The sequence below is a fragment of the Eucyclogobius newberryi genome, unplaced genomic scaffold (assembly GCF_026437365.1).
Source record: "Eucyclogobius newberryi isolate DKJ021-1_F unplaced genomic scaffold, fEucNew1.0.hap1 SCAF_19, whole genome shotgun sequence".
In the NCBI taxonomy this organism is placed as follows: Eukaryota; Metazoa; Chordata; class Actinopteri; order Gobiiformes; family Gobiidae; genus Eucyclogobius; species Eucyclogobius newberryi.
Window position 1 is genome coordinate 5,680,665 of NW_027315823.1, and position 20,071 is coordinate 5,700,735.

General features: G+C 45.7%; 1 protein-coding gene across 1 annotated transcript in view; it reads left to right on the top strand.

Moving 5' to 3' along the window:
• The window catches only part of itpr1a (inositol 1,4,5-trisphosphate receptor, type 1a), a 201,634-nt gene that overhangs the window by 110,183 nt on the left and 71,380 nt on the right, over positions 1-20,071 (top strand). The window contains exons 43-51 of the mRNA XM_072451506.1: positions 2,491-2,674; positions 3,453-3,706; positions 4,676-4,876; positions 6,391-6,501; positions 7,296-7,391; positions 7,464-7,607; positions 8,786-8,893; positions 9,964-10,156; positions 15,218-15,340. Of these exons, the coding sequence (XP_072307607.1) occupies positions 2,491-2,674; positions 3,453-3,706; positions 4,676-4,876; positions 6,391-6,501; positions 7,296-7,391; positions 7,464-7,607; positions 8,786-8,893; positions 9,964-10,156; positions 15,218-15,340 (1,414 nt within the window). The remainder of the gene's footprint in view (positions 1-2,490; positions 2,675-3,452; positions 3,707-4,675; positions 4,877-6,390; positions 6,502-7,295; positions 7,392-7,463; positions 7,608-8,785; positions 8,894-9,963; positions 10,157-15,217; positions 15,341-20,071) is intronic.

Consider the following 20,071-nt stretch of genomic DNA (forward strand, 5'->3'; position numbering starts at 1 on the left):
ACTTTTATACCAAATAAGACTTGTTAATTTTATTTTATTTATTTTATTTATTTTATTTATTTTATTTATTTTATTTATTTATTTTTGTATTATTATTTTCAAACATACAAACTCAAAGAACATAAAGATAAATAAATAATAACATTAGAAAATAAGGGTTTGCATCCAAAGAAAAGAAGGGTTCAAGCTATAATAATATAATACCAAAACAAAAGTCCCATTTTGTCCATCGTCTGTCAAATTTGTCTTTTTTTGAGATCGAATCACAGAAAAACATAAATAATCCAACACAAAGTTACTGATATTTGTTGACATCGACTTCTTATTGTTCTTTGCTGATCATTTAACGATTTTAACGTAATCGTTTTGTTGTTGACGACGCTAAAGTCACGCGATGAAGAGGTTTTTACTAAATTTGACGCAGTTGAAGCTGAAGTGCGTTTATGGGGCGTTTTTACACCGTTTCCTGTGTGATTTGAGTCAGTTTAAGTTTCAAAATGAAAGCTTAATCTGCAGTCACATGACACGCTCTTATGACACTTGATTCAGATCTTGGTCTGATCCGATACAAAGCCGGTCTTGTCCGCTCGACCTTGTGACTGCTGCGTTTGTTTATTTCCTGCTCCACTTTGCTAACCTGGAAACACAGATGCTTATGTAACAAACCCAGATTCTCTGATAACGTTTACCTCGTTCTCTCGCGTCCTCGTTTCCTTGTGTCCTCCTCTGCCCCCTTTCTCCTAGGCCCTGGTTTATTTTACCCTTTTTATGCTGTTTGTGACTGCGGCTCTTTCACCCGGGCTCAGTGGCTCTCTGGCCCTCTGGCTCTCTGTCTTTCTGGCTCTCCGTGACTCTCTGGCTCTCTGTGGCTCTCTGGCTCTCTGTGACTCTCTGGCTCTCTGTGGCTCTCTGTCTCTCTGTGACTCTCTGGCTCTCTGTGGCTCTCTGTCTCTCTGTGACTCTCTGGCTCTCTGTGACTCTCTGGCTCTCCGTGGCTCTCTGGCTCTCTCTGGCTCTCCGTGGCTCTCTGTGACTCTCTGGCTCTCCGTGGCTCTCTGGCTCTCTGTGGCTCTCTGTCTCTCTGTGACTCTCTGGCTCTCTGTGGCTCTCTGGCTCTCCATGGCTCTCTGACTGTCCGTGGCTCTCTGGCTCTCTGTGACTCTCTGACTCTCCGTGGCTCTCTGGCTCTCTCTGGCTCTCCGTGGCTCTCTGGCTCTCTCTGGCTATCTGTGGCTATCCGTGGCTCTCTGGGCCCTCCGGGGCTCTCTGTCGCTCTCCGTGGCTCTCTGTGGCTCTCTTGCTCTCCGTGGCTCTCCGTGGCTCTGTGGCTCTCCGTGGCTCTCCGTGGCTCTGTGGCTCTCTGTGGCTCTCCGTGGCTCTGTGGCTCTCTGGCTCTCCGTGGCACTGTGGCTCTCCGTGGCTCTGTGGCTCTCTGGCTCTCCGTGGCTCTCCGTGGCTCCGTGGCTCTCCGTGGCTCTCTGGCTCTCCGTGGCTCCATAGGCTGCGTTGCCCGGGTTACATAATGAAAACAACAGCTCGACTCGCCGTGTTCCAGTTTGTGCCTGACCTCGTTTTGCAGTGAGAAATGCACCGTGTGAACCTTGTGAACCTTTGCACTGCCAAACAACTTATATAATGTGTGAGGATGAGTCGCCGTGGGCAACAGGCTGAGCAGACATGTTTTTGCAGTGTAACAACAAAGGCTTATGGTTTGGACTTGAAACAGCAGAAATAAGACTTTACACGAGCTACAGCTTAATTATCATTAATAAAGATGAACCAGGAGCTGATGGAGCTTTAGAAACGACTTTATTAATGCTGCAGAACCTAGTTTTTAAACAATTAAATAAGGAAATAGGCATTTAATCTTTCTAACTCACTCCTCATCATATAGAATGTTTCATAATTAAAATAAGTCAGAATAAGAATGTGGAGGTTTGATTGACGGACATCATAACTGACGCTCAATGGAGGAAATAACCGCCGGACTCAACTTGGAAATGGACAAAATGGGGCTCGTACTTTGTGCCATAATCTGTGTAACCGCTCTTTCCTCTGGATGCTTCCTTTATCCTGAGTTTTCTATAGTCCTGCTCAACCCTACTTTTTAAAATGTATTTATTTACTTTTTGTACATTTTGTTTTGCATTATATATATATATATATATATATATATATATTTTATATTTTTTGTATTTTTTAAATTTCATTCATTTCATTCATTTCTCTATTTTGTTTTATTTATTTTATTTGTTATTAAAAAAAAAAATCACATAGGTCAGTTTGTTTTATGTAAGTTTTTGTTGCTGTATGTCTAAAAAAGTAAATAGGATGTGTTTCAGTAATTATGATTATTTAAAGCCACATGTTTGCACTGTGAAGAGTGCTTTGTGACATTCAGTTAATTGTGGTTTAATTATTACACCTTTATTAATTTAATCTCTAATATTCACTCTTTACTCGTTTATGCAGTACTTTCTCTCTTTGCAGCGCTCTTTCTTTTGCCGTTTGACCGAGGATAAAAAGTCAGGGAAGTTTTTCCACGTCTTCGACGACCGGATGAAACTGGCCCAGCTGGAAATCAAAGCCACGGTAACGGTCAACACCAGTGACCTCGGCAACAGGAAACGAGACGAGGAAGGAGGAGACAAGGAGGCTCCGGCCAGAAGGAAAGGTCAGATCCTTTATGTAACACGCCCGTGCACCACACCACGACCTCAGAACGTCCCGGTGTGGACAGTGAGCTCCAGGTCCCACACGGAGCTGTCTCTGTGCGGGACAGTGAGCTTCATGTCCCACACGGAGCTCCAGGTCCCACACGGAGCTGTCTCTGTGTGGGACAGCGAGCTGCAGGTCCCACACGGAGCTCCAGGTCCCACACGGAGCTGTCTCTGTGTGGGACAGTGAGTCTCTGTGTGGAGCTCACTGTCTCAAACAGAGACGACTCTGTGTGAGACCTAGAGCTCGTCTCCATGTGGGACCTGGAGCTCACTCACAGTGAGCTCCAGGTCCCACACGGCGGGTCCGGGCAGGTTTCCTCCGGGGGGCTCCGGTTTCCTGCTGATGGTCCCCTCTGCTCCTGAAGAGAGGCCCCAGCAGCAGTGAAGGACGGGTCAAATGCAGAGGACACATTGTAATAGGCTTAAGCTACGGGTCAAAAACCTTTATCATTATTATCATTATTATATATTCTTTATTCACCAGTTTGATGTCCTGCAGTGACATTGAAAAATACAATTCTATATTTTTTTATAGCGTCCTTAGAATTATTACTATATCTTACTATATCTAGAACAGAATTATGTAACTAACACTATAGATGTATATGAATTTTGCGTATAATTTTTCCCCCCCATAATCAGTTTACGATGCTAAATATGATCAAATAAAACTATAGACATTGGATCAGTGAAAGGTTCTGACTTTTCCGTTCCTCTGGTGTCGTTCTGCAGCTCGAGACTCGGCCGTGGTGATGACGGAGGACGTGAAGGAGCAGCTGCTTGAGGCGTCGTCGGCCACAAAGAAAGCCTTTAACTCTTATCGCCGCGACGCCGACCCCGAGGACCACTTCAGCTCCGCCGACGGCCACCCCAGCTCGGGGGACAAGAACCAGGACGACGGAGAGATGAGCTTTGTCATCGTCATCATGCAGCCCATCCTCCGCTTCCTCCAGCTGCTCTGCGAGAACCACAACAGAGACCTACAGGTGAGAACCACACCCAGACCTACAGGTGAGAACCACACCCAGACCTACAGGTGAGAACCACATCCAGACTTACAGGTGAGAGCCACATCCAGACCTACAGGTGAGAACCACACCCAGACCTACAGGTGAGAGCCACACACAGACCTACAGGTGAGAACCACACCCAGACCTACAGGTGAGAACCACATCCAGGCCTACAGGTGAGAGCCACACCCAGACCTACAGGTGAGAACCACACACAGACCTACAGGTGAGAACCACACCCAGAGCTACAGGTGAGAACCACATCCAGACTTACAGGTGAGAGCCACATCCAGACCTACAGGTGAGAACCACACCCAGAGCTACAGGTGAGAACCATACCCAGACCTACAGGTGAGAACCACACCCAGAGCTACAGGTGAGAACCATACCCAGAACTACAGGTGAGAACCACACCCAGAGCTACAGGTGAGAACCATACCCAGACCTACAGGTGAGAACCACAACAGAGACCTACAGGTGAGAACCACACCCAGGCCTACAGGTGAGAACCACACCCAGATCTACAGATGAGAACCACACCCAGACCTACAGGTGAGAACCACACCCAGGCCTACAGGTGAGAACCACGCCTAGGCCTACAGGTGAGAACCACACCCAGACCTACAGGTGAGAACCACACCCAGGCCTACAGGTGAGAACCACCCCCAGGCCTACAGGTGAGAACCACGCCCAGGCCTACAGGTGAGAACCACACCCAGACCTACAGGTGAGAACCACACCCAGTCCTACAGGTGAGAACCACACAGAGACCCAGAGGTGTCGTCGCCTGCTTGTTTCCATGGAGATAGATCTGTTTAATGCCATACTTCGGAGCATCTCCATGGAGACCATCAGGTGGCACATTTTCAGTTCATTCACTGTAGTATTTACGTGTGTTTGTCGCTGGCTGGAGCACGTCGACTTCACACTTTGTGTTTTTCTCAGAACTTGCTTCGATCTCAAAACAACAAGAACAACCACAACCTGGTGTATGAGACCCTGCAGTTCCTGGACTGCATCTGCGGCAGCACCACGGGGGGCCTGGGTCTGCTCGGGCTCTACATCAACGAGAAGAACGTGGCTCTGATCAACCAGACGCTGGAGAGCCTCACCGAGTACTGCCAGGGCCCGTGCCACGAGAACCAGGTCAGCCACGCCCATCGCACACACGTCAAACTCTGCCTCAACGTCAGACGGTCGTGATCTCAGACAAGGGGCAACGTGAGGGGCCAGGTTTTTGTGTTTTGGACTCATATTTTCTATCTTTTCTACGGTTCATAAATTTACTCCAACCTTCTTTCACGGCTTTAAGATCTTTCTACCGTCAACAATAGTGCGGGAATTGTGTTTACCATATTTTCCGGACTATAAGTTGCACCTTTTTTCATAGTTTTGGCCGGGGTGTGACTTATACTCCAGTGCGACTTATATGTGATATTATTCGTTATTTTCACCCTGACAACCACAAGAGGGAGCTCTAGGCTCTAAGCGACGCAGAAGAAGAATCTGCACTTCCTCTTCCTCTGGAGTTTGTGGAGTTGTTTAGAAGTGACACAGAGGAAGAAGAATTCAATGGATTTAGTAAATTTCCCACAAAAAAGATGCGACTTAGAGTCCGGAAAATACGGTAGTCTTTATTTCTTTATTATTTCTGTAAACCAAGAAGGCGTTGAATCTTTGTGCTGGTTTTCGTTTCATGTGAATAGGCCCAGTACTATAGGCCCAGTACTATAGGCCCAGTATTATAGGCCCAGTACTATAGTACTATAGGCCCGGTACTATAGGCCCAGTACTATAGGCCCAGTATTATAGTACTATAGGCCCGGTACTATAGGCCCAGTACTATAGGCCCAGTACTATAGGCCCAGTATTATAGGCCCAGTACTATAGTACTATAGGCCCGGTACTATAGGCCCAGTACTATAGGCCCAGTATTATAGTACTATAGGCCCGGTACTATAGGCCCAGTACTATAGGCCCAGTACTATAGGCCCAGTACTATAGGCCCAGTATTATAGGCCCAGTACTATAGTACTATAGGCCCGGTACTATAGGCCCAGTACTATAGGCCCAGTATTATAGTACTATAGGCCCGGTACTATAGGCCCAGTACTATAGGCCCAGTACTATAGGCCCAGTACTATAGTACTATAGGCCCAGTACTATAGGCCCAGCACTATAGGCCCAGTATTATAGGCCCAGTACTATATTACTATAGGCCCGGTACTATAGGCCCAGTACTATAGGCCCAGTACTATAGGCCCAGTATTATAGGCCCAGTACTATAGTACTATAGGCCCAGTACTATAGGCCCAGTACTAAAGGCCCAGTATTATAGGCCCAGTACTATAGTACTATAGGCCCAGTACTATAGGCCCAGCACTATAGGCCCAGTATTATAGGCCCAGTACTATAGTACTATAGGCCCGGTACTATAGGGCCAGTACTATAGGCCCAGTACTATAGGCCCAGTATTATAGGCCCAGTACTATAGTACTATAGGCCCAGTACTATAGGCCCAGTACCATAGGCCCAGTATTATAGGCCCAGTACTATAGGCCCAGTACTATAGGCCCAGTACTATAGGCCCAGTACTATAGGCCCAGTACTATAGGCCCGGGTCAAATGTATCATCTTTAAATGTTTCGTTGTTTTGTCAGAACTGCATTGCCACCCACGAGTCCAACGGCATCGACATCATCATCGCCCTGATCCTGAACGACATAAACCCCCTCGGGAAGAAGCGCATGGACCTGGTGCTGGAGCTGAAGGTGAGCGTCACATTCTGAAGAAGGAAAAAAGAGTTTAATACACAATTAAGAGGTATTACCCAAAATAAGTGACAGAGATCCACCACATGCCGTATTTATTATGATGAAAATAAGTTCTTTTGCAGAATTGAATCAACCTGGCTCTCTGGCTCTCTGGCTCTCTGACTCTCTATCTCTCTATCTCTCTGGCTCCGTGGCTCTCTGGCTCTCTGGCCCTCTGGCTCTTCGGCTCTCTGGCCCTCTGGCTCTTCGGCTCTCTGGCCCTCTGGCTCTGTGGCTCTCTGGCTCTTTGGCTCTCTGGCCCTCTGGCTCCGTGGCTCTCTGGCCCCCGCGGCTCTCTGGCCCTCTGACTCTCCGTGGCTCTCTGGGCCTAAAACTGGAAATTGACCAAATCTTTTGATCCAAACAAACCACGTACACGCTTTTTAAACAGATAAATTCAGTTTGTCAGCTGCTGTTGATCGTTTTGTGTATATTTCATCACTGGCAGTACAAATTCCTGTCCCACGTTTTCATTAAAGTTCACAATGTTATGAAAAAAATTCAAGCTAGCTTTAGTCATTTTTCCCGTTGTAATTCCCTCTGCTGCCAGCAGATGGAGTTTTAACACTAAATCCTGACAAGGGATCACGTGACATAGAGAAAATAATGTATGCCTTTTAGTAAATACATTATTTTATCAGATACAGAAGCAGAAATCCCTCCGGCGCATGTTTAAAAGCCAAAACACTACATCCGATGCATAATATGTCCCTTTGATAACGCATTGTACCTTTTTTCTCGTTGCCCACCAGAACAACGCGTCCAAATTACTGCTCGCCATCATGGAGAGTCGCCACGACAGCGAGAACGCCGAGAGGATCCTGTACAACATGAGGCCCAAGGAGCTGGTAATGCGCCGCCGTCCTGAGTGTTCTGTACCTTGCACGCTTCTCCTACTCGAGCCGTGGCTTTTTGTCCAGGTGGAGGTGATAAAGAAGGCCTACCTGCAGGGCGAGGTCGAGTTCGAAGACGCCGCGCCGCACGAGGACGACGGCGAAGAGGAAGAGCACGACGCCGCTTCGCCCAGGAACGTCGGGCACAATATCTACATATTAGCTCACCAGGTTAGCTTAGCGCACCAGGTTAGCTCACCAAGTTACCAAAAATGAAACCACACAGACCGCCCGCGAGACTGTGGCGGGCCTGCGAGGGTCTTACATCCACCCACGCGGTCTAAAAACAGCCTGGACGATACGCTCGCGTCACAAAATCACAAACATTGACATTTAAACGTGATTATTCTGATTAAAAGGACTGCGTGAATGTTAAATGTAGACGGTGAGCTGCACTTCATGCAATTCATTTGTTTTGCTTTGTACGTTTCCTTTTAGAGTGATAATTTTATGTTTTAAGTACATTGATGTTCACTGTATATTTTTTGAAGATAAAACAACAAAAACATATATAAAACAAACATATGCAAAGAAAGGGAGAAAGAAGAAAAACATGATATATTTACAAAAAAATAAAAAAAATAAAGAAAGAATAATTAATTGAATACAATAAATTAAATAAATAAAAGCATTAAATAAAATCAATGTAATAAAATAAATTAATTAATTAAATAAGTAAAATAAATTAAATAAGTGAAATAAGTAAAATAAAAAACAGAGCATAATAATAATAATAATAAATAATAATTATTTGAATTATAAAAAAAACAGCTGGGCAATGCCATAGAGAACTCCGGATAAGTAAAGAATAAAATGAGAGAGTAATAAGTAATAAGGTGGTCCAAAAGTAATAAGGTGGTATCCATAGTAAAGAGCAAAAAGTAAGAGCTATTTATTTATTCTTGTGTATTTGCAATATGGTTCATTTGGAAGATAATAACACTTTTACTCCTTCTTGACTAATATTTTTAGTAAGTAACTGTACTCGGACTTAAGTTAAAGTATTGGCTCCTCTTTCCACGGTGAGTAAGTTTACAAGTAAAAAAAGCTTTACATTGACCATTTTAAACGATTTGACGCTTTAGTTGTCTCATTATTGTGTCAGATTTTTGCCCTTTATCTGAGGTTTTGTCCAGACAGTTTCTCTCTCAGTTTTTCCAAATTCTTCAGAATGCATGTTTACTCGCTCGATTCGCTGGCCTGGCGCTCACGTCCTGTCGCATCGCACGCATCGCACGCATCGCACGCATCGCACGCATCGCACGCATCGCACGCATCGCACGCATTGCACGCATCGCACGCATCGCACGCATCGCATGCTTTAATGGCCGTTTCTGTCCTTGTTCCAGCTGGCGCGCCACAATAAGGAGCTGTCGGTGATGCTGAGGCCGGGTGCGGGCGGCGGCGACGGGGACGAGGCCTTGGAGTTCTACGCCAAACACACGGCGCAGATCGAGGTCGGGACACGTCGCTCTCCTCCGCAGTAGATAAAGAAAAGCACACGCACAAAAAGAGCTTTTCACCGCACAATGTCGCGTCCTTCCCGTCCCGTACGTCTGCGAGAGAGTGGACGAGGGGACAAGTGGACGGGTGGACGAGTGGTCGAGGAGACGAGTGGTCGAGGAGACGAGTGGTCGAGGAGATGAGTGGATGGGTGGTCGAGGACGGTGTGAATGTCCCGGGGCGTTAGCGAACGGAGAGTGGACGAGTGGTCGAGTGGACGGGTGGTCGAGTGGACGGGTGGTCAGGTGGACGAGTGGACGGGTGGTCGACTGTAAGAGTGGACGGGTGGTCGATCGGACGGGTGGTCGATCGGACGAGTGGACGGGTCTTCGAGTGGACGGGTGGACGAGTGGTCAAGTGGACGGGTGGTCGACTGTAAGAGTGACGGGTGGTCGATCGGACGAATGGACGGGTCTTCGAGTGGACGGGTGGACGAGTGGTCGTGTGGACGGGTGGTCAAGTGGACGGGTCTTCGAGTGGACGGATGGACGAGTGGTTGAGTGGACGGGTGGTCGAGTGGACGGGTGGTCGAGTGGACCACTCGTCCACTGGTCGAGGACGGTGTGAATGTCCCGGGGCGTTAGCGATGAGAGTATTTGTATTGTGTAGTATTCTTTATAGCTGTGTACTGCTCTGCTCAACCAAGCGTCCTCTGTCAGTACAAACATGTGGTTTTGAGCAGAAATCAAACTTTAGAGGAAGAAATTTGAATATTATCTATGTTAAATGGCACAGATTATTATTCTGTACAGTTTATGTACATGTAATCAAAGCCGTTTTTACTTCAATGGCGTTGTGTCGATTTCACCGGCAGAAAGTTAGAAAATCAAACAATGAAACAGTCATTAGTGAGTAAAAGAAAAGAGGAATAACCGACGTTCAGAGGAGTTCAGAAAACGTGTCTCTTCATGTTTGAATCTTTAGCACGTTTCCGTAGCTTCTTTAAGGCCGTGTCAGTTCCATCATCAGTTCAAATCTCGTCTCTTGGATGGATTGGTGAACTTTCGGGGCCTTTTCCGTTCAGATCGTGCGTCAGGACCGCACCATGGAGGAGATCGTGTTCCCCGTCCCGAACATCTGCGAGTTCCTGACCTCGGAGTCCAAGCTGCGCGTCTACTACACGACGGAGCGCGACGAGCAGGGCAGCAAGATCAACGACTTCTTCCTCCGAGCGGAAGATCTGTACAACGAGATGAACTGGCAGAAGAAGCTCCGAGGTACGAGCCACTGTGCACCTCGTTATTACACTGTGGTTATTACACCTGTGGTTATTACACGTGTCGTAATTACACTTGTTGTTATTACATGTGTGGTTATTACACGTGTGGTTATTACAGGTGTGGTAATTACACGTGTGGTTATTACACCTGTCGTTATTACACCTGTCGTTATTACACCTGTCGTTATTACACGTGTGGTTATTACACGGGTGGTAATTACACGTGTGGTTATTACACGTGTGGTAATTACACGTGTGGTTATTACACGTGTGGTAATTACACGTGTCATTATTACACGTGTGGTTATTACACTTGTGGTTATTACACGTGTGGTTATTACACTTGTCGTAATTACACGTGGCCTTATTACACCTGTCGTTATTATTCGTATCGTTATTACACGTGTGGCTATTACACGTGTGGTTATTACACTGGTTATTACACCTGTGGTTATTACACCTGTGGTTATTACACCTGTGGTTATTACACGTGTGGTTATTACACGTGTGGTTATTACACTTGTCGTAATTACACGTGGCCTTATTACACCTGTCGTTATTATTCGTATCGTTATTACACGTGTGGCTATTACACGTGTAGTTATTACACCTGTGGTTATTACACCTGTGGTTATTACACGTGTGGTTATTACACTGTGGTTATTACATGTGTGTTATTACACGTGTGGTTATTACACGTATGGTTATTTCACCTTTCGTTATTTCACCTTTCGTTATTACACCTGTCGTTATTACACCTGTCGTTATTACACGTGTCGTTATTGCACGTGTCGTTATTACACCTGTCGTTGAGGAATGGAGATATATCTCTGAGGGCCTTTAAGGTGGAAAAGCACTTTATAAATACACTGTTGTTATTATTATGATAATAATAATAATAATAGAAAATAGGAAAAAGAATAACAGTAATAAATAATAATACAATAATAATAAATAATAATAATAAATAATAATAATAATAGTAATAGAAAATAATAATAAAATAATAATAACAGTAATAATAATAATAAATTGTAATAATAAATAATAATTAAAAATAATTGAATATGAAGAAGAATAAATAATAACAGTACAATATTTAAAATAATAATAATACCAGATAATAATCATAAATAACATCAGAAAACAAAATATGAAAAATAAGATATATATAAACTAATGAAAAATAAACATAATTAATTAGTACATGTAAATACGTGTTTTAAAAACAAACGCTCCTGTCAAATGTAAAAATCAGTCCAAAAGTCCAAAGGTAAATCCACCGTCTCGTGTCCACATAGATGTTATTGCACAGTACAGTATGTTCTCCCTTTGTCTGGAATGTTCCACAGTACAGTATGTTCTCCCTTTGTCTGGAATGTTCCACAGTACAGTATGTTCTCCCTTTGTCTGGAATGTTCCACAGTACAGTATGTTCTCCCTTTGTCTGGAATGTTCCACAGTACAGTATGTTCTCCCTTTGTCTGGAATGTTCCACAGTACAGTATGTTGTTCTCCCTTTGTCTGGAATGTTCCACAGTACAGTATGTTCTCCCTTTGTCTGGAATGTTCCTCAGTACAGTATGTTGTTCTCCCTTTGTCTGGAATGTTCCACAGTACAGTATGTTCTCCCTTTGTCTGGAATGTTCCGCAGTACAGTATGTTCTCCCTTTGTCTGGAATGTTCCACAGTACAGTATGTTCTCCCTTTGTCTGGAATGTTCCACAGTACAGTATGTTGTTCTCCCTTTGTCTGGAATGTTCCACAGTACAGTATGTTCTCCCTTTGTCTGGAATGTTCCACAGTACAGTATGTTCTCCCTTTGTCTGGAATGTTCCACAGTACAGTATGTTGTTCTCCCTTTGTCTGGAATGTTCCACAGTACAGTATGTTGTTCTCCCTTTGTCTGGAATGTTCCACAGTACAGTATGTTGTTCTCCCTTTGTCTGGAATGTTCCACAGTACAGTATGTTCTCCCTTTGTCTGGAATGTTCCACAGTACAGTATGTTCTCCCTTTGTCTGGAATGTTCCACAGTACAGTATGTTCTCCCTTTGTCTGGAATGTTCCACAGTACAGTATGTTGTTCTCCCTTTGTCTGGAATGTTCCACAGTACAGTATGTTGTTCTCCCTTTGTCTGGAATGTTCCACAGTACAGTATGTTGTTCTCCCTTTGTCTGGAATGTTCCACAGTACAGTATGTTCTCCCTTTGTCTGGAATGTTCCACAGTACAGTATGTTCTCCCTTTGTCTGGAATGTTCCACAGTACAGTATGTTGTTCTCCCTTTGTCTGGAATGTTCCACAGTACAGTATGTTGTTCTCCCTTTGTCTGGAATGTTCCACAGTACAGTATGTTCTCCCTTTGTCTGGAATGTTCCACAGTACAGTATGTTGTTCTCCCTTTATCTGGAATGTTCCACAGTACAGTATGTTCTCCCTTTGTCTGGAATGTTCCACAGTACAGTATGTTGTTCTCCCTTTATCTGGAATGTTCCACAGTACAGTATGTTCTCCCTTTGTCTGGAATGTTCCGCAGTACAGTATGTTCTCCCTTTGTCTGGAATGTTCCACAGTACAGTATGTTCTCCCTTTGTCTGGAATGTTCCACAGTACAGTATGTTGTTCTCCCTTTGTCTGGAATGTTCCACAGTACAGTATGTTGTTCTCCCTTTGTCTGGAATGTTCCACAGTACAGTATGTTCTCCCTTTGTCTGGAATGTTCCACAGTACAGTATGTTCTCCCTTTGTCTGGAATGTTCCACAGTACAGTATGTTGTTCTCCCTTTGTCTGGAATGTTCCACAGTACAGTATGTTCTCCCTTTGTCTGGAATGTTCCACAGTACAGTATGTTGTTCTCCCTTTGTCTGGAATGTTCCACAGTACAGTATGTTCTCCCTTTGTCTGGAATGTTCCACAGTACAGTATGTTGTTCTCCCTTTGTCTGGAATGTTCCACAGTACAGTATGTTCTCCCTTTGTCTGGAATGTTCCACAGTACAGTATGTTCTCCCTTTGTCTGGAATGTTCCACAGTACAGTATGTTCTCCCTTTGTCTGGAATGTTCCACAGTACAGTATGTTGTTCTCCCTTTGTCTGGAATGTTCCACAGTACAGTATGTTGTTCTCCCTTTGTCTGGAATGTTCCACAGTACAGTATGTTGTTCTCCCTTTGTCTGGAATGTTCCACAGTACAGTATGTTGTTCTCCCTTTGTCTGGAATGTTCCACAGTACAGTATGTTCTCCCTTTGTCTGGAATGTTCCACAGTACAGTATGTTCTCCCTTTGTCTGGAATGTTCCACAGTACAGTATGTTGTTCTCCCTTTGTCTGGAATGTTCCACAGTACAGTATGTTGTTCTCCCTTTGTCTGGAATGTTCCACAGTACAGTATGTTCTCCCTTTGTCTGGAATGTTCCACAGTACAGTATGTTGTTCTCCCTTTATCTGGAATGTTCCACAGTACAGTATGTTCTCCCTTTGTCTGGAATGTTCCACAGTACAGTATGTTGTTCTCCCTTTATCTGGAATGTTCCACAGTACATTTATTCAATGGCGGGTGTTTTTGTCGCTAGAAAAACACTGTGCTCTTGCTCCGGCGCTTGATCCATTGAGCTGCATAAGTTTAATGTCACACTGTGGAACATCTGAGTCGACTAGAAAAGACACTTTGTGCATTTTGAATTGTAATAATTTAACGTTCTGTGTCAGTGATTGAGAAAGAGAGAACACCGGAAAAAAACACGTTGCATCGTTTAAATCTGGTTTCATTTGGTTTCCGTCAGAATTGAATCGGAAATACCAGCGTTTAAGCGATCGGCGTGAACGTTACGCTCCGTCCTCTGCTTCCATTGAACATTTGTTTGGTGGAAGGACTCCTCGCTCCAGAACAATGGCGCTCTTGTTTCGCCGCCGCGCTCGTGTGTTTTCCACCGTCTAATTCTGGACCGGGGCTTTCCACATGTTCCCAGCCGCCAGAAACATTTGTGCATCCGAGACTTTATGAATCACACGCCTGGTCTGCCCGCTCGCCCTCACTCGCTGGCAAAAGTCCCCTCCCACTCCGCGCAGAGGTCGCCGCCCCAAACACAGGCCCGGTCGCGCACAGGTCGTTCTCCAGGCTCGGGTTGTGGACCTAAAAGTCATGTCTATATTTACCTTTTCTTCCCTAAACATTCATTATTACCACAGATTTAGGGATGTCGTGATTATTCATGTCACAATATAATCGTAAGGACCCAAAACGAATAATCGTGACAACTTTAGAGGTCAATTGAAGTATTTTTTGTTCATTATAAAGCCCCAAAAATAGACATAAATGTTAATAACCTTTTTTATTTGTCTGTTTTTCTCACATTTAACTTAATTTTGTGTTTTAGAAAGTTCAATGTGGTAAAAATCGGTCACAAACTTGAGGAACAGTCACATGTCAGAGCACGAGAATGAAGGAAAATGAAAGATTTCACAGTTTCTAATCATAAACGTGAATAATCGTTAAATTTCTCACAATAATTGTAACTCTGACATTTGATATTGTGACGTCCCGACCACAGAGCCACTGATATTGATGCAGAAACAAATATGGATTGAGAATTCAATTAAATGGATCGCTTTAGATTGATGTAATAAGACTTTATACAAGTTTTACTATTTGATTGTCTCTGTGTTTGATCTCTTCCGATACAAAGCTGTTCTGTAGTTACTTAAAGAATAAATAACTGTAACATAACGTACAAAATAAATGGTATTTTCAGTTTGGCCTGGTATCAACTGATAATAATTACATATATTCTGATACTTTGAAGAGGCTAAAATCATGAATTAATAATGAACGGTGTGAAATGGAGCAAAACGTCATAGTTCATGTCGTTCTTTTGCTGCTGCTGCAACAAGTCAATGCAAAAGAAGCTTATAATTTGACATATTGTGAGAGCATATTTGGGTTTTTTCATCTCTGATCTGCAAATACTTCAATACCAGAACTGAAAGGCTGAGTGTGTGCATTTCTTCTCCGTTCACGCACATGTAATGGTTGATGCGTGTCTTCTGTCCTCTCTCAGCCCAGCAGGTGTTGTACTGGTGCTCCCGGAACATGTCCGTGTGGAGCACGGTCTCCTTTAACCTGGCCGTGCTCATGAACCTGCTCGTGTGCCTGTTCTACCCTCTGGAGAGCGTGCACGGAGGTAAAAACACACAAAACGCTCTCTGCAGCACCGTCGCATCACCATCTGCTCCTCTGTTTAAGAGCTGCAGCTGTGTGCGCTTTGCTCATGTCCCTCAAACACCGTCGGCCGTCCAATACATATCAGTTAAGATCAGCGTTAACATGTATTTATGTATGTATTTATTGTATTTTTATGTATTTTATTTATTTTATTTATTTTATTTATTTTATTTATTTTATTTATTTTATTTATTTTATTTATTTTATTTATTTTATTTATTTTATTATTATTATTAGAACTCAAAACAAAAATAAACATATTAAGTAAATTAAATAAATACATTCAAACCGAACCAGGACCAGAGAAAACACAAGTAAAGGAATAAAATGAAAATAACACATTTTGTCCATTGTTTGTTAAATGTGTTTATTTTCCACTGCTCATGTCGGTGATGATGTTTGTCGCCAGGAGCACGTTCCAAAGGTATCCATCCACCGTCTCCATGGCAACATCACATTTTAACCCTTTGTGTGGGACCTGGAGTCTAAACTGTTTTTAGACACATTTTATCCAAAGCCCCACATGACTCCGTTGCATCACGAGTCGGCCCGTTTTCAGGACATTTTTCTGCCCCGGTCACATGCTCCGGTCACATGCTCCGGTCACATGCTCCGGTCACATGCTCCGGTCACATGCTCCGGTCACATGCTCCGGTCACATGCTCCGGTCACATGCTTCGGTCACATGCTCCGGTCACATGCTCCGGTCACATGCTCCGGTCACATGCTCCGGTCACATGCTCCGGTCACATGCTCCGGTCACATGCTCCGGTCACATGCTCCGGTCACATGCTCCGGTCACATGCTTCGGTCACATGCTCCGGTCACATGCTCCGGTCACATGCTCCGGTCACATGCTCCGGTCACATGCTCCGGTCACATGCTCCGGTCACATGCTCCGGTCACATGCTTCGGTCACATGCTCCGAGCCAAGCGTGAATGACCCGCTGCGCCCGGCGTGGGTCACCTGAGCGGGATTAGCTTGGACGCTAAGCCGCGCTCCGACAGAATTAGGCTTCTCAAATATTGTTCCGGAAGATCAAAGCTAAATATAAACTCAAGACTAAAGTATTTACTCATTCTCATGAAGCTCAAAATCATTAAAAAACTTTTTGTATTTTCCATTAAAAAAAAATTGTGTCTAAAACTAATGTGAGGGTGATTGATTTATTTGTATTTATACAACAGAAAAATACTTTTAGAGCTACAGTACTATCTACAGTACTATGAAGCTCTGGCTGAGGCAGTACTTCAGCTCTAAACACAAATGACTCAAATGATAACGCGACATTTCAGACAAATTCAGCCTTTTATCAGTATCATAATTCTTACTTTCTGATACATATTTGTGTTTAAAACAACAATGTGTCTGTACTGATCATGTCACATTGTTTTGAGAATTAATTAACTGAGATTAAGTGGAAACTTGAGGAAGAGTCACATGACAGAATCTCCCCCTCTTCTCTTCCTCCTCCCTCTCCTCCCTCTCTTCCTCTTCCCATCCTCCTCCCTCTCTTCCCTCTCCTCTCTCTCCTCCTCCCTCTCCTCCCCCTCTCCTCCTCCCCCTGTTCTCCTCTTCCCTCTCCACCTCCCTCGCTTCCCCTCTCCTCCTCCCTCTCCTCCCCCTCTCTTCCCCTCATTCCTCTCTCCTCCTCTCCTCCCTCTCTTCCTCCTCCCTCTCTCCTCTCCTCCCCCTCTCTTCCTCCCTCTGTTCCTCTCCTCCTCCCTCTCTCCTCCTCCCTCTCTCCTCCTCTCCCTCTCTTTCTCCTCCCTCTCTCCTCCTCCTCTCTCTCCTCCCCCTGTCTTCCCCCCTCCCTCTTTCCTCCTCCCTCTCTTCCTCCTCCTCCTCCCTCTCCTACCCCTCTCCTCCTCTTCCTCTCCTCCTCCCTCTCTCCTCCCCCCTCTCCTCCTCCCTCTCTCCTCCTCCCTTTCTTCCTCTTCCTCCTCCCTCTCTCCTCCTCCTCCTCCTCCCTCTCTCCTCCTCTCCTCCTCTCTCTCTCCTCCTCCTCCTCCTCCTCCCTCTCTCTCCCTCCTCCTCGTCCCTCTCTCCTCCTCCTCCTCCTCCTCCTCTCCTCCTCTCTCGCTCCTCCTCCTCCCTCTCTCTCCCTCCTCCTCGTCCCTCTCTCCTCCTCTCCTCCTCCCTCTCTTCCCCTCATCCCTCTCTCCTCATCCTCCTCCTCCTCCCTCTCTCTCCCTCCTCCTCGTCTCTCTCTCCTCCTCCTCCTCCTCTTCCTCCTCCCTCTCTCCCTCCTCCTCGTCCCTCTCTCCCTCCTCCTCGTCCCTCTCTCCTCCTCTCCTCCTCCTCTTCCTCCTCCCTCTCTCTCCCTCCTCCTCGTCCCTCTCTCCTCCTCTCCTCCTCCTCCTCCTCCTCTTCCTCCTCCCTCTCTCTCCCTCCTCCTCGTCCCTCTCTCCACCTCTCCTCCTCCTCTTCCTCCTCCCTCTCTCTCCCTCCTCCTCGTCCCTCTCTCCTCCTCTCCTCCTCCTCCTCCTCCTCCCTCTTTCTCCCTCCTCCTCGTCCCTCTCTCCTCCTCTCCTCCTCCTCCTCCTCTTCCTCCTCTCTCTCTCCCTCCTCCTCGTCCCTCTCTCCTCCTCTTCTCCTCCTCCTCCTCCTCCTCTTCCTCCTCCCTCTCTCTCCCTCCTCCTCGTCCCTCTCTCCTCCTCTCCTCCTCCCTCTCTTCCTCTGAAATGCAGTAGATGTGGGTCAGTGTGTTGCTGTACGTATGTGGCCGAGTGCCTCTGGCTGAACCTGAGCTAACACATGTAGCCTGACCTTTAACCTTTAGCATTAGCCACCAGCTTCTGTAGCTAATTGTGTGCGAGTTGAGCTAATGTATTGTTTTATTATTTTATTAGATCCCTATTGTCTGCCCATTTAGTGCCGTCCTCAGGTCCTCTTTAAAACATAAAAAAGAATATTGAAATTACAACGAGAATGAGTCAGTAATTGTGCTAATGCTAAATGCTAACGTTAAACTTCACTTGTTCGAGCGGAGCTGGAGAGAAAAGGTACTTACTGTCCTGTATACCAGTCCAATAAGATATGATAACATTATTTACAAAGGAAGTATAAGCGAATACCATCCATCCATTTTCTACCGCTTGGTCCCTTTCGGGGTCGCGGGTGACTGGAGCCTATCCCAGTGACTTCGGGCCTTAGGTGGGGTACACCCTGGACAGTGGCCAACTTGTCGCAGGGCCAGCACAGAGACATAGACATTACAGACAGTTCACTCTCACATTCATTCACTAGGGCCAATTTAGAGTCACCAATTTTGCCTAACACATGCATGTCTTTGGACGGTGGGAGGAAGCCAGAGAACCCGGAGAGAACCCACGGTAACACAGGGAGAACATGCAGACTCCACCCAGAGAGATCATGTGATGTTGGTTTGGTCCGGGAATCGAACCCATGATCTCCTTCTTGGGAGGCAAGAGCGCTATCCGCCTTTTCCACCGTGCACCCAGACGAATACCAGTATATATTTTTAAAGTGTAGTATAAAGTGTAGTACAAAGTCTAGTTGTTGTTGTTCATCCAATTGTTGCATTACCGCCAGTACAAAGTCTAGTACAAAGTCTAGTACAAAGTCTAGTACAAAGTGTAGTATAAAGTGTAGTACAGAGTGTAGTACAAAGTGTAGTACAAAGTGTAGTACAAAGTATAGTACAAAGTGTAGTATAAAGTGTAGTACAAAGATCTTTCCAGCGCCTTCAACACCATCCAGCCGCTGCTCCTGAGGGACAAGCTGGAGACGGCTGGTGTGGAGTATGACCTGGCAGAGTGGATCCTGGACTACCTCACAGACCGACCCCAGTTTGTGAGAGCCCGGAACTGTGTGTCTGACACTCGGACCTGCAGTGTGGGGGCGCCCCAGGGCACTGTCCTTGCGCCCTTTCTCTTCACCCTTTACACTGCAGACTTCAGACATGACACAGACAGCTGTGTCCTGCAGAAGTTCTCTGACGACTCTGCCATCATCGGACTCATCACGGACGACGATGACGAGGAGTACAGAGGACTGGCGCAGGACTTTGTGGACTGGTGTCAGCGGAACCACCTCCTCATCAACGCGGGGAAGACCAAGGAGATGGTGGTGGATTTCCGCAGACGCCACCCCACTGCCCCCTCACCAGTGAACATCCAGGGACGGGACATTGAGAGAGTGGACTCATACAAGTACCTGGGTGTTCATCTGAACCACAAACTGGACTGGACTCATAACACAGACGCACTGTACAGGAAGAGCCAGAGTCGGCTCTACCTCCTGAGGAGACTCAGGTCTTTTGGAGTGACAGGGCCACTCCTGAAGACCTTCTACGACTCTGTGGTGGCATCAGCCCTCCTGTACGGTGTGGCCTGCTGGAGCAGCAGCATCACAGAGAGGGAGAGGAAGAGGCTGGACAGAGTCATCAAGAAGTCCAGCTCCGTCCTGGGCTGTGCTCTGGACTCGGTGCAGGAGGTGGGGGACAGGAGGGTCCTGGCTAGATTCACATCTATGCTGGACCATGAGTGTCGCCCCCTGCAGGACACTCTCTCCGCTCTGGAGAGCAGCTTCAGTGAGAGACTGATCCACCCTCGATGTGTGAAGGAAAGGTTCCGTAGGTCTTTCCTTCCTGCTGCTGTCAGACTTTATAACAAAAACTGTTAGTACTGAACACTCGCAATACTGACCTAACCTAATACTGATGTG